This window comes from Phascolarctos cinereus, unplaced genomic scaffold (assembly GCF_003287225.1).
Source record: "Phascolarctos cinereus isolate Bilbo 61053 unplaced genomic scaffold, phaCin_HiC Scaffold_4;HRSCAF=312, whole genome shotgun sequence".
NCBI classification, from domain to species: Eukaryota; Metazoa; Chordata; class Mammalia; order Diprotodontia; family Phascolarctidae; genus Phascolarctos; species Phascolarctos cinereus.
The window spans coordinates 190,554,273-190,568,633 of NW_027555847.1; the positions used below are offsets into that span (position 1 = coordinate 190,554,273).

General features: G+C 35.0%; 1 protein-coding gene across 2 annotated transcripts in view; it reads right to left on the reverse strand.

Moving 5' to 3' along the window:
- The window catches only part of ELAVL2 (ELAV like RNA binding protein 2), a 171,849-nt gene that overhangs the window by 83,502 nt on the left and 73,986 nt on the right, over nt 1-14,361 (reverse strand). For both annotated transcript variants that reach the window (XM_078152836.1, XM_020970044.2), the window contains exon 2: nt 2,498-2,588. In XM_078152836.1, coding sequence (XP_078008962.1) covers nt 2,498-2,569 — 72 coding nt within the window. In that variant the 5' untranslated portion in view covers nt 2,570-2,588. The remainder of the gene's footprint in view (nt 1-2,497; nt 2,589-14,361) is intronic.

The window sequence follows — 14,361 nt, forward strand, 5'->3', positions numbered from 1 at the left end:
CATTCTAGATCTATTTAGATCCCCCTACTCACCTGGGACTTCCATGGACTTCAGGTTAAGTTTGTTACGCTTAAGCACACAGATTTGAACCCCATACTACTGATGGGTGGTATGAGGTGATACAAAAAAGCCTCCTAGCTTAAGGAGAATTGGATGTACTCTAGGATTTTAACTTTTAAACACTAAAAGCTATAAGCTTAAAAATCAAAGTAGAAATAAATGCACATTTTTGTCAAGATGTACTGTTTTGGTTACATATTGAAAAGTTTTTGAATGACAGTATGCTATAACTATCCTGCCTGTGATTTGAGAGGAAGAAAAATCATGAATGTCACATCAGGCAGTGGAAGAGCATTTGAATGAAAGTTTGGGAATGACTATGAAACACTGTTTCCACCTAGCCCTCTCTCTTCACCATTTGAGCTAAGGAAAAAAAAATACCACCTAGCAAATCCACCAGGCTAGTGTCAACTGGTCTACAGCAGCAAAATAAAATCTCTACACAATTAAAGTTGGCATTTTGGTTTAACACTGGTAAAACTGTGTAGCTTACACACGCACAAAAAAAGCCACAATGAAAACAAATTTTAAAAATGACCAGCTCAAGTAATTCTAACTTGAGCAATACTTACAATAAGAATGTGAGTAAAAGGCAACTACAGACTTTAAATATGCTAGACAAATATCAATGTTGGCCAATAGCTTTCCAGCCTATTAAAAATACTCTAAAAATTAAAGAGGTCTAGCATTCAGAGCATCCAACCTATAACTCTTCATACAGAAGAGCAACAAACCACATTCCTAAGTTTTCCAAAAAAGTCTTTAGTCACCCTAAAACAAATGAATTAAATTTTTAGGGTTTTTAAAATCTGAAGCTTTATTGCAAGCATGGCCCCTCCAAATACATTCAATAAAATCTCTAGTCTCCACAGAGAAACAACCTCTAAACAGACAAAGTTCTGAATTAGTGGGGATTTCAATTTGCAACAATATCTTAATATTAAAAAAAAGAAATGGAAGTCAGAGAGGAGGCATTAGAGCAGGAGAAGGAAAGATGAAAAGAGATAAGGGGAAGACAAAAGTAGTTTAAAATTATAGTACCTATTTTTTTTTAAGGGAATACCAATGAAAAACATTCATATCCTAGTAGGCCTTAAAGGAGGCCACATGGAACAGTGGACTGGCCTAGAATCAATAATACCACAATTAAAGAGACATTGAAACCAGGCTACTTCTGTGACACTGGACAAGTCTCAGCACCTCCAAACCTTTGTTTTCTCTTCTCCAAGAAGGGAATTCTTTTATCTGTTCTATGTACTTCCTTCACAGGGATGTTGAGGGTAGGGAAAAAACAAATAAGATGCACCTTAAACATGTTGGTGAGAAGGGGATACTACTACTACATTAAGGATGTTGTGTGTTTTAGTATAAAATATAATAAATCTGAAATTTGGAAAGTTATGTTTGTCTTAAGAAATCGTAATCAATACAGTTTTGCAGAACAATATTGTCATTCCGAACAGCCCCTACTTTTTCTACCTACCACCCACCTAAAAAAAAAATCTTTTTTAATGGGCTAAACCCTTTCCTTTTACCTATCAAAACAATGCACTTCAGAAAGAGTGACCAAGGCCAATTAAAAAAATAACAACAAAACCAAAAAACAAACAAAAAAACCACCTGCTGTTCTTGTGTTAGTTTATATGAAAGAACTATGGGGCCCCAAATGTTAGATTCTGTCTAAAGCTCACTGGGACAGTGTTTAAAATATAAAGTATTCATTGATTGAAATTAGCAGGATTTAGCAAGGACAACAAACAATCTGTACTTAATTGCACAATTATTTTCACGTTCAGGTGGCAAGAATGAGATCCTAAGCCAACATTCAAGTGAACAGCTGCAGTAGGCTGTGCACACTGAAAATTACAGCATTTCTCAGCTATAGAACCATCTGCTCAGAATAAAATGATACTAATGTGCTATATTTTACAAATAATGCATATTCCATTGATAGGCTCAACACAACTGTTCACAGAATGAGAACTTGTTCAGCAGTTATTGGGCAAATGATTTTCAGCCAGAAATTTTTTTTAAATAATTTCAACAGTTTTAAACCATCAAGATTTGTCAATAACCTCAAAATTAAGTAACCAAAAAAATACATAGTGAAACAGAATGCAAGTTACTGTAACTTAGTATTCAGACCATACCAAAACTTTTTTGTTTAAAACTTTACACTCTTTTCTTTGAATCTGCACCAAAACCTAATTCAGATTACAAGTTATACAAAGTGTGGTTCTAATTCTACATTTATCACCATATTAAAAATTGCAATGTGCTCAAAATGCTAAGAAAGGCCATACAAAATGGGCTGAAATGTAAGAACATACATAGTATGCGCCAAATGAAAGATTCAAGTGTTTGGTATGGCCTCAGCACTACTGCAACATGCTAAAAAAAAAAGTAGCCTACAGAATTTAAGAAAAATCCCACAGACCCCAGTCCAAGGCTCTGCTGCCCACGAACCACTTCTAAGCAGAGAAGCCACATCACACAGTCTGACTGCCATGTTAGTTTGGAGTTGCCGTCTGCAATATGGACACAAAAAGTACCGTATGTTAGATTAGCAAGATAATGCAACAAATCAGTTTGTACAAATTTACAGTAATTGTATTTATATTCCCAGCACGTCCATGCAGTGTGGCTTAATTGAATTTGAGGCAATTCCAATCTAATCTTTCCAAATTCAGTTTAATGTGTACTTTTCTTGCACAAAAATAAGCATTTTAATTAAGAGCCTGATTTAAAAGTAGTATTAACTAGTTATCTTGGCATCTATCCTGACGCACTATCTTAAAACAACATCTAGAGAAATATCGTGCGCTATTCTTTACATTTTTAGAATGTAAAAGAGGGGAAGGTAACGTGCATGATCTAATTTTATAATGATGAAAGTGGTTGGTCATGCAGTTTTGTAAAGTTTCTCTGTAAAACATTCTTAAAAGCACTCCTGCTTCTCCCCCAAATACCGAAAGGGTAATTAAGAAAATAGTTACGGGAAGAAGGGGCTATATTGTTCCATTACACAACAATCTTCTTTTTGTCCTGGGACTTAAAATTAAAAGTGAACCGAAACCCTGTGAAGACATTTTGCCACTATAATCAAACTGATTTCTTTTAACAATTTCACTGAGAATTATTCACATATACCAAGAAACAGTAAAACCAGCATCTTTCAATTGGAATAACTGGACCAAAAAATAGGAATGTTTAGAGTAGTACTTGAATTGGATAGCAGCTTTGTCCCTCAACGCACCAAGTGATCATTTTTTAATATGTAAATTGCAAACCCAGCACGATCGAAAATTAGCACTGCTATGAGGCCTCCAATAGAGTTAATGGGCCATTTACAACTTATTACAACTTTCCCAGATACTAAACAGAGCCACAATATTGACACGAAATCCCAACTCTACTCTCTTTTGGCCACCCAGCTATTCTAAAGCAGGCCCACTTTTGACTGCTATAACTCAGAAACAATAACCTAGGAACGCAAGGGCTTAGCCCAAATGAGGACTACAAACTTTCTTCACATATATGAGCATATAATGACTTGCCAGTGCATACATATATAAACACACACAAAAATACACACAATACACACATATAGAACATGTATTAGTGAAAACACATATGCAATGAAAAATTACAGCATACGCGCATGTGCACCCACACACACTCTTTTACTACTACTCAAAAATATTCTCATTTAACACTTTTTTTCTAGTGGATTTTTAACATAACTTTAAAAACTATTTTTTCCTGGAAATATGGGAAGTTTTCTTAATATGTTTTACAAAGAAGTGGCCTAGCATAATAGATAGTTAACCTCAAAACCAGGCAGCCCTGGGTTCAAGTCCTAACACAAATTGCCTGTGTGACACTGGGCAAGTCACTTAACCCTTTAATGCCCCAGATAACTCTCTAAGTCTCTCTCTATATATATTGTAGAGGAAATAGAGTGGTAGGGGGAACTTCCTCACAGGCACCTATTTTTATGTTTGATATAGGTATAAGGGATATCATGAAGAATTTTTAACATTCTTTTCCTTCTAAACTCACATCTTCAGAGAACTATGTCTGATCCCATGGTATACAAAACAAATTAAAGCCTGAACCTGTTAAAAAGAACTGTAGAAAATGCTAATTACATACATAATGTGATAAAGTAAGCATTAATTGTGTTAGGTTGCCTATTAGGCACATGCTGATATCTAGAAGAGTAGAACAAAGAGATTCCAACTCCAAGCTTAATAATACCACTTCATATTTGCTCAATGTTTTATTATTTTTGAAATGTATTTACATCAACATTACACTTGACCTTGACGAGATTTCTTTTGGGTAGACCATTCTGAGGATCAAGGAAACCAGGCCTTAGAAAAGTTAACAATTATCTCAAGATCATAGAGTTAGATAAGCGAAAGATCTAGAAGTATAACTAATTCTTCTAAATTCTCAGCCTCATCTCTTAATGTATAACATGCATAGCCTAAACACCTATAGAAGTTAAAAGCCTAATTATTTGACAGTAAGTTTCAAGGAACTATGAAATAGAATTGGATTAAATTTAGGACCCCCAAATCCCATTCCAGAGGAGATAAAAACTAATGAGCTAATTTTGTCACACCTCTTTTGGAAGGGTCAGTATACATAAAAAAAAATAATTCCATTGCACCATATGAAGGCTGTGAAAAAAGGATTTTGCCATACTTATACGTTTTATGCATACCAGACAGTCTTTCTGATCTAGTTAGACCTGTACCTTTATTGGAAGTTATAAATAAATTGCTCACATGAGTCTTACCTTTATTCTGGGCAAAAATTCTAAGTTACTAAAAATGCAAAGCTCTGTCCTTTTCATGAAAGGACATGAGATTTCATTCTCCTGAATCTACCACTGGCAACTTTGCTGCATGGCCTATATATAACTTTCTTTGGCTCTAAAATTCTTTGCAAGAAAGAACAGCTGTATTTTGAGTTTATACTTAAATGTTTTAAGGAGCTGGCTATCATCAATGAAAGAACTATACTCTACCTAAAGAAAATAAAAATGTCCCCTAATACTTTAATAGATGGATTTCTAATTTTTATGGCAGGATAAAGAAAAAAAAAAACACCTGGTAGTTGATACACCTTTCAAGGTTCAGCTATATTAGTCCTTAGATAATAGCTACAGAATCCATCACTTGAACAGTGCTTCTTTAAGTGATTGCAGCTTCCTTACATTCACAACACAATACAGTATCAGATTAAGACTTCAGCGTCTGATTTCACTTGTGTATTGCCATTAAATTTTTGAAAACAACTGTTGAAAAAAGTATTTCCTTTTTAAAAAAATTATGTCAATTTTTGGGGGGAGGTGAAGTGGGGGGTGGGGGGACCAACGCTTTCTATATCCTTCTATCTCCCTCAACACATTTTCACGCAAAGCAGTAGCCTAGACTGAGCCTAGGGCATTTGAATATCGTCAAAAATGACCATTTGATTAAAAAAAAAAGTGTGTTTTGAGTAGAAGGAATGCTGATGGATGACTGACTTTGTCCAATGAGAAAGAGAAAGATAAAAGGGCTGCATAGGTTCTAATGGATCACCTATGTCTAAACCACTTACTTTTCACATAAGGAAGCTGCAGCCTATAGAAGTTAAATGAACCACCATAGGTATCACAGCTAGCTAAGTGGTAGAACAGGACCCCAAAATAATATACAATTATCCCTTCCACATCTGGGAGTTAGGGGCATGGCACCCCCATAATCTGGAAACTCCCCATAAAAATTTTTGTCACTCTCTCTTCATACCAGAGAAGAATTCTGAATTTTTTTCTTCCACGGGGTTTCTGCAGTAGCTTATTGTAAAATTTGGATGAAGTATTTGGTCATTGGCTCTGTGTCATCTGCAGCCTTCACAAAACTCCCCAAAAATTCCCATTTAATTTCTTATCACTACCTGCAACGTATAGAAACCTCGATGGGGAAAGTCATGATGTGGAGAGGATAAGTGTAAGCTCTTTAAAGGAGCTGCGTCTTGGCCTTTATACCTGTAGCAACTAGCCCCATGCTTGGCACGTTGTAGGCACTTAATAAATGCTCAATTGATGCCTTAAGACAAGTGTCTCTCCTTCTTTTCTAAATTTAATTAAGAAAAGTTAACTTTATAAAAAATCTATATATGATGCTATTATTATAATCCTGTAAAATTGCAGGGGAGGGGGAGAATAACTATTACTTGGCTTCCAATACATAGAAGCAGAGAAACATGGGACAAAGAAATATAATCCAATTTAAGTGTGAATGGGATGAATAAGTGCAACAGACATATCATTTGCTAAGCTTCAGATGGAAAGTTCTAGAAGTCAGACAAGGCTCTTTCCTATCTTACTGAAATGAGTAATGTAAAATGTAAATTAAATCTAAATATAAAGTAAATGCCTTCAAAAGAAAATCAAACTTCTTAAAAGAAAAAAACAATGAATAGGCAATTGAGTTTCAAATTCACTAATTCTACTACAAATTACTATTCTTATAATATCGTTAAATATCAAGGGAAAAAAGTTGAATATTTTGAGGACTTTTTTAATTTCAAAAAACCTCGTCAGTGTTCATCACTCAAGTCTCCTTTAAGTCTAACCAAAATGAATGATGATTATACTTGGAGAAACGAATGATACTCAAATAAATGTTCTACCAAAGTCTTCATTGATTTATTTTTAGTCTATCCTCTAACCTTAGGAAAAATAAGTAAACTTTAATTTTCAGTATACTCTGTCAGCTCCACAGAGATCATATTTGTGGCTAACAATGGAATTTACAAAGGAAATAATTAATCTCTTGGTGTTCTAAGTTGGATATTTTTAATATTCCAAAGGTGTTTCAGATCAGATTGCTCTCTAAAGAAAGAAAGCGGCCAAGGCCAAAATTTGGGGGAAAAAAGGGGGGGTACAATTACAACTGAAGCCTTATCAGTAGTGTTATAAAGACATGCATCAATAACCCACGTATTCCTGTCAGGAATCTGGTAGCAGCAAAGAATGAGAATGCAAGAAAGAGATAAATATCTAATTTCTTTTAAAAAAAACCTCAACTTTATCAACAAAATGAGTGAATCCGAATCCTCTATTCAAAGATTTAAATGTTACAAGAAATGAGAAAGTAAAAAAAGATAACCATTTCTCCAAAAACATTCGTGATAAAAATAAAATGATTATGTGTCTCACAATGGTTGAAATCTGGACAAAATTATTTTACTGTGGTATTTATTTGCATTTACAAGTTCTAGCCAACTTCAATCTCACATTGGGGCAGTAAAAAGTAAACCAGTAAAAAACACCATTCCCACCATCTCCACTCAGCCATCTTAAAGTTCAAATATTATAAGATGAATCAAAGAGAAAAGTCTCTGAATTTTAAAGAACTAAACCTATGCACCTATATATTATCCAGGTGATATATCATCCATCAGAAAAGGAGATGGCTCCATCACACAGCTTAGCAAGAGACAGCCTAAGTGCTACTCTACTAATTTGAAGCAGACACAGAAGAAAGATTTCAGTGTTTTTATGGACAAATTATGGGAAGACATGGAAATTAATACACAGGATACAATGCAAATGGGTTGTTACACATGGTTAAAAGAGAGTACACAGGTCATGGACTCAGTGCAACAATGAAGTTAAAATTTAAAGATCAAATTAACCATATGTCAAAAAGTTGAGTCTTTTGAGAATTATTATTTCTTTCTTTGAGGAGGGAAGAAGCCTCAGCTCATTCATGTGATCAGTATGTAATAGGCACTAATAATGTGAACAAACAATAATCTGAGCAATATAATAAAGTAATTTCCATAGACCTGTATTTTGTCTCTCCATTCAAATTAGCTTGATAACTACCTTTGAAGAAAGTATGCTACTCCTTTTGCTGAACTGGCCAGTAAAGGGTAATTCAAAAAAAAAATTGGAAATATGGCATGGTATCATCTATAAATATATTCCAGGGTGTCTAAGCACCCCTCTTATTGTTTCTAAAAGAAAGTTGGCTTTTTTATAGATTTCAGAACATTCCACTCATGGAATCTCAACCAATCCCTCTAATAGGAGGGTGAACTTTCCGCATTCCTACAAAGTCCTCAATCTTGTATTTCTAGCCCTAATGCCAACAGGGCTAGAATGAGAATGAAGTGGCTTTAGCTAGGTCAAACGGAGCCGAAGTGTATGTCTTGGTAATAAGTGTCACTTTTCATTCAGAGATCTTATCATGTGGCAGTACCATCGTTAACCCACTGAAAAAAAACTCCTGGGGTTTCATGAGCTCCTAACCATAGAAGTGGTACAGAAATGTAGAGAGAGAAATCCTTTAGTGCTCTACTGGGGACAGTATTAGGCAGCAGGAAAGAAGATTCATTTAGAAATGAATCTCATTCAATCTCAGCTGTTTATGAACTGCTTCAGGTCAGCAGTACACACAGGAAGGCAGAAGAAGCAAGCACTAGCAATAGTGAGTTAATGCATGCTCAGGCCATATTCAAAAAGGCATCAGTGATCCAAGTTAAAGCACTGTTTATTTAAGCCTACAGGCTTAAATGGCTTATGGCCCTATAAAGTTCTCTGGCTAGAGGAAGACACCTCTGCATTAAGAAGCTCATGTTTAATGGAAAATATTACATATTATAATATACACAAAATAAAAGCAAGACAAATAATACTACGTCAGGGTTTGGAAGGTTAACTAGCAGCTTGGGGGTAGGGTATGGGGGTGGGTATTGCTCAAGCAGGAGAGGTAGTGCTTGAGCCAAGCTTGGAGAAGAATGAACGATTTTAAGAGAATATTTATCAAAGTCATTAGTGACATGAAGGTTAATCAGAATTTTAGCTCAAGTTATGATTGAATTTTCAATGTACCATCATGGACTGGAAGTGACCCTGGCTCCTTAAAGGCTTATGCTCACAGAAGACAAAATATAGCAGCTTCTTCCAAAGTTGGGAAATCTTCAAATATAGATCTATGACAAAATGCCTGCTAAGGACCAGCCTAGCTCACCAGCAACAGGTGGCCATTTGGCAATAAATTCTTTGGTCATAGCAACACTGAATTAGGTTTTATGAATGTGGTAAGGCAAGTCCCTCAATGGCACCAATACTCTACTAGCAATTATAGGAGAGCTGCATGTACAGTTATCCCTTCTACATCACAACATTCTTCATTGAGGTTTTGATATACTGTGAATCAGCATAAGAAATTACATAGGAATTTTGCAGAAGCCACAGATGACAGGTAAAGGCCAGCAGACAACACAGAGCATATGACCAAATAATTAACTTAAGTTTTACAATAAGGTACTGTAAACCTCCATAAAAGAAAATTCACACTACTTCTCTGGTATGAATGGAGGGCCAAAAAATTTTAAGAGGATTTTACAGCTCTCAGGGGGATAACCTAGCTGAATGGCTATTTCAAATAGGGACACACAGGATATATGTTAAGATCAATTCAACATAGAACTAGTCTGTAAAATTTTAATTTGAGAATCTATAAAACTTTTTTTTGTTTTAATCAAGCTTTGACTTGAACTAATTCATGATAAGTAAAGGCATAAGACTGATTTGTTAAGCAGAATGTCAATTCAATTAACTGTCAAAAGAGAAATGTGTCAGTCACCTGGATCAGAATATTCACGTTTACCACCAGCATTTGATTTTCCTTGGTGGAAAGGCCACTTAGAAAACCAAAGATCAGAAGTCAATATGAGTGTATGTGGAGTCAAAGCAAAATGAATCAGATGCTTTTAAGGGATGCTCTCATAAAGGTAGGGTGAGATACATCTATCTCCACCTGGCAAGCAATCTATTTCAGTCAGTTCTTAAGTTAGAACACTCCCAATCCCTGTATGTTGCTAAACAAAGACTTTCAGATTTCAATCAAACCTTTTTTCTACACTTCATCATGACTCTCACTTTTCTGCTTGCATTTACTATTGCATTACTCATCTTTATTTCAAAACCCTTTTACAACATAATATAATTTCAAGTTTATAAATTATGGGTTATTGATTACATTTCAGTTTGGTTGCTTCCTGATGGCAAACCAGAAGAGACTTTTAATCTTATCATTAAACTGCCTCCAATGCAAAATCCAGGATAAATCACAAATCAATCACAGCTAGTTCGCATATTTCTATGTCCCACATTAGACTATGAATGAGCTCCTTGAGGGAAGGGATTGTTTTTTGCCTCTTTTTGTATCCAAGGACTTAGTATAATGCCATAATGTGTGGCATATAGAAGGCACTTAACTGTGTACTGACTCACTGATAAATTACTTTCAGGGAATTTATTGTAGACAGTTAATTCCATTTAAGTGACAGATTCTGGAGAGCTTCAATATTCGAGGATAGCACTTGTTCATTGTGTATCTAGAATCTTAAAGCTTATTTATGGATCCACAGCTATCCCTTTGTCTACTGCCTATTACATCAACATTATACGTCCTTCAATGCAGTTCAATACAGTAATATTCAGAGTCAAATGGAAGAATACTTATGTCTGTATTCTACACTGTTTTCTAACTCTTCCCTTTTTCTAACAACAAACTTCTCTAATATTCTTAGAGATAAGGTGGCTTAATTATTCTAGTCAACTAGATTACCATCTAATCAGTTTTCAGAAAACAACAAATAATTCCTCTTCTATGATTTAGAAAGCATAAAAACTTTCAACACCTTCAGTCATCATCTTTTACCATACTAGAGCTGCTAGAATTGTCCATTAAAGACAGTTTGTTAAAATGAATTTGGATAACAAAGCTCATATCATCCGTTTAATACTCATTTATTATTTTTTGGGGGGCTAGGCAATGCCGTTAAGTGACCTTCCCAGGGTCACTCAGCTAATAAGTGTTATGTGTCTGATGCTGAATTTGAACTGAGGTCCTCCTGAATCCAAGGCTGGTGGTCTATCCACTGTGCCACCTAGCTGCCCCTTTAATATTTATTTGTGATAGTGACTAATACCACATAATACAAAACACATAGCAGCATATCTATTGTTTACAACTATTACTTCCCACTGGGAACATAAAAAACTTTTAAAGTGACCTCTGTCGAGAGTATTCTGTTAATTACATAGAGTTTTGTCCCACCTTGCTTTTCAACTTAGAATTTAGCAATCAGTAGTCCACAAATATTTATTAAGCATTAGGTACTAATGATACAAAACACAGAAGTGAAAGGATATCTGACTTCACAGAATTTCCATTCTGTCAAAGGAAAAACCATCTACAAGATAATGTAGTATGTATGAAATGTTAAATAGGATGCTGTCAATGTAAATACAATTGATTTAAGTAGTAGACAAAAAAAAAATCTTTCTACAAAAGGTGCAATTTTTATTATATATACTTTTGATGAATGTATTCTATAGATTATTTTTACAAAGCATTATAGTACAAGTAATATAGAAAATAAGTATAGATACAGATAAATATGTATGTTTACATATTATATTTCAGTTTTACAACTACATCAGAAAACTGAATAAAAGTGCTTGTTTTACTTACCAAATCTAATTAAAACTGGTATTTATGAAGTCATTAAGAGAGAAATCACCATTAATCTTAAACATTAACCATGGCTGTTTAGGGAATTTTTTGTTTGTTTTTCCTAATTTTTTAAAATTTTATTAATTTATTTTGATTTTTCAATAATCAGTTTCATATGCTTTTGAGTTTAAAATTTTTCTCCCCCTTCCTCCCCACCACCCTCCCCAAGACAGCACACAATTTGATATATGCTATGTGTTTACATTCCTATTAAACATTTTCACATTAATGAAGTTGTAGGTACAAATTCTCACTAGTGTTTTGCTTTTGACCACTGCCTCCCTCAGTCCCTCTTTCCCTTTCCCTTTTGCCTTACTGCTTCTTCCCTCCTTTCTATTCCTCCCTCCCTTTTATTTCCCCTTTTCCCTCCTAATGCCTATAGGGTAAGTTAGATTTCTATACTAACTGATTATGTTATTCCCTTATTGAGCCAAATCTGATGAGTAAGGTTCAAACGATGCTCCCCCCCTTCTTTCCCTCTGCTGTAATAGGATTTTCTGTCTTTTCCTGTAATATAATTTACCCTTGTCTGCCTCCTCCTTTCTCAATACATTTTCTAAGATCAGACTAATACACTTACTTGGATCCATTTAACCCACTTGATTAGATTTTTTTTTTATCATTACATCAAAGTCAACTAATATCTGCCCCCTTTACGTATACTCCTTTTAACATGGTATAATAACAATACAGTGCTCAAGAAATGTGTCATCTTGCCTTGTAGGGATGTAAACAGTCCACCCTTATTAACAACATTTTGTATCTTTCTGTCCCATTTACCTTTTCATGTCTTTCTTGAATCTTGTACTTGACGATCAAAGTTTTTGTCTTTTTTTCAGGAAGGCCTGGAAGTCCCCTATTTCATTGAATATCCATTTCCTCCCTCGAAAAACCATGCTCATTTTGCAGGGTAGTTGATCCTTGGCTGTAATCCAAGCTCCTTTGCCCTACAGGAATATCATGTTCCATGCCCTGTGGTCTTTTAATGTAGAAGGGGCAAGGTCCTGTGTAATCTTGACTGTGGTTCCATGATATTTAAATTGTTTCTTTTTGGCTGCTTGTAGCACCTTCTCTTTTATGCTGTAATTTTGCTATTATATTCCTTGGCATTGTCAATTTGGGATCTCTTTCAGGTGGTGAGCACTGTATTCTTTCCATGGTTATTTTATCTTCTGGTTCTAGGACTTCTGGGCAGTTTTCCTTTATGATTCCCTGAAAGATACTGTCCAGGCTTTTTTTTTTTTTTTCCCAACATGATTTTCAGGTACTCCAATGATTTTTAAATTGTCTCCCCTGGATTGATTTTCCAGGTTGGTTGTTTTACCTATGAGGTATTTTACGTTTTCATCTATTTTTTCATTTTTTTGTTTCTGTTTGATTCTTGCTCTCTCATAGAGACATTAGTTTCCATTTGTCCAATTCTAGTTTTTAACAGATTGTTTTCTTCTGTTAGTTTTTGTACTTCTTTCTTCAACTGGCCAGTTGTTTTCTTCAGTGTATTTTTTTTCCTATTGGCCAACTGTATTTTTGAAGGACTCTTCTACCTCTCTCATTTGACTATTAAAATCCTTCTTGAGCTCCTGTAAGAAGGTTTTTGGGCTTCAGACCAGTTCATGTTCCCTTTTGTTGCTGCAGATGTAGGTTTGTTGACAATGTTGTCCTCTTCAGAATTTCTGTCATTCTTCTCATAATACGAATCTATGGCATGTTTCTTTTTACTAATGGTATTTCTTTATTCCCTGGCCTTTAAAGAGATTGAGCTCTCCTGCTGGGGAACAGAGGGCACTGCCCCAAGCTTCTTGTGGTGGTTATGTTGGCAACTGGAGGCTGTAGGGTTCTGGCAACTTACCTGGTGTTGGGCTGGGATCAGCAAGGCTGGGACTTTAAGAAGACTTTAGGTTGCTTTCTTCAGCTCCTTTCAGATGAATGGAGCAGGGTGCTTATCCGCCTGGGGCCCTTTGTAGGGCTGCTTCCCTTATTTTTGCTGAGGCACTGGGAGACCAGTTTGCTGGGCTGCTGCACTGCTTTCCCTGTCTTTCTTCTAGTTCAGCTGTTCCAAGGTTTTGGTTTTTGTTTTTTTTTTTTTCCTGGGGTGATATTTTCTGGGTTTTCAAAGGTTGATAGGGGAGGGTGAGAATAACTACCTTTTTACTCCGCCATCTCTGGGAATATTTTTTTTAACACACTATTAGTCAAACTACTATCAACAAAAATAGTTAAAACATTTTATTCAACTAAAGCTATAAGCTTAATTTTTCCTCACATAAAAATACTTATTTTTAATTTTCTTAGCTTTAAAAATAAAATATTATTTTTTTCTTTTTCAGACTACTTCCATAAGGCAAACATAAGGAACTGAAAATAATGATTCAACTATCATAATATTTACTTAACTGGTTAAAGTGACTTATATAAAAACCTGAATTCATCCAATGCTCTTTGTAATAAGCCTGCTTTTAACAGTGGAGGCTTCTTCATTTGGACATATACTATTTTAAGTTGGAAAAGTTGTAACCTGGAAATTTAAAAAGGAGGGAATGTTCCCCCATAAATAAGGAGAGTTAACTGGTTTATCTCAGATTTGCTTTTGCCTCCATATTCATTATAAGACTTTTTTGTCCCTCTCCCTTTTTTCAGAACTCAGTAGGTGGGAGAGAAAATAAGTGTTTATTAGTTGAAAAATAAAATTTAACCAAAAAATCTCATCAGT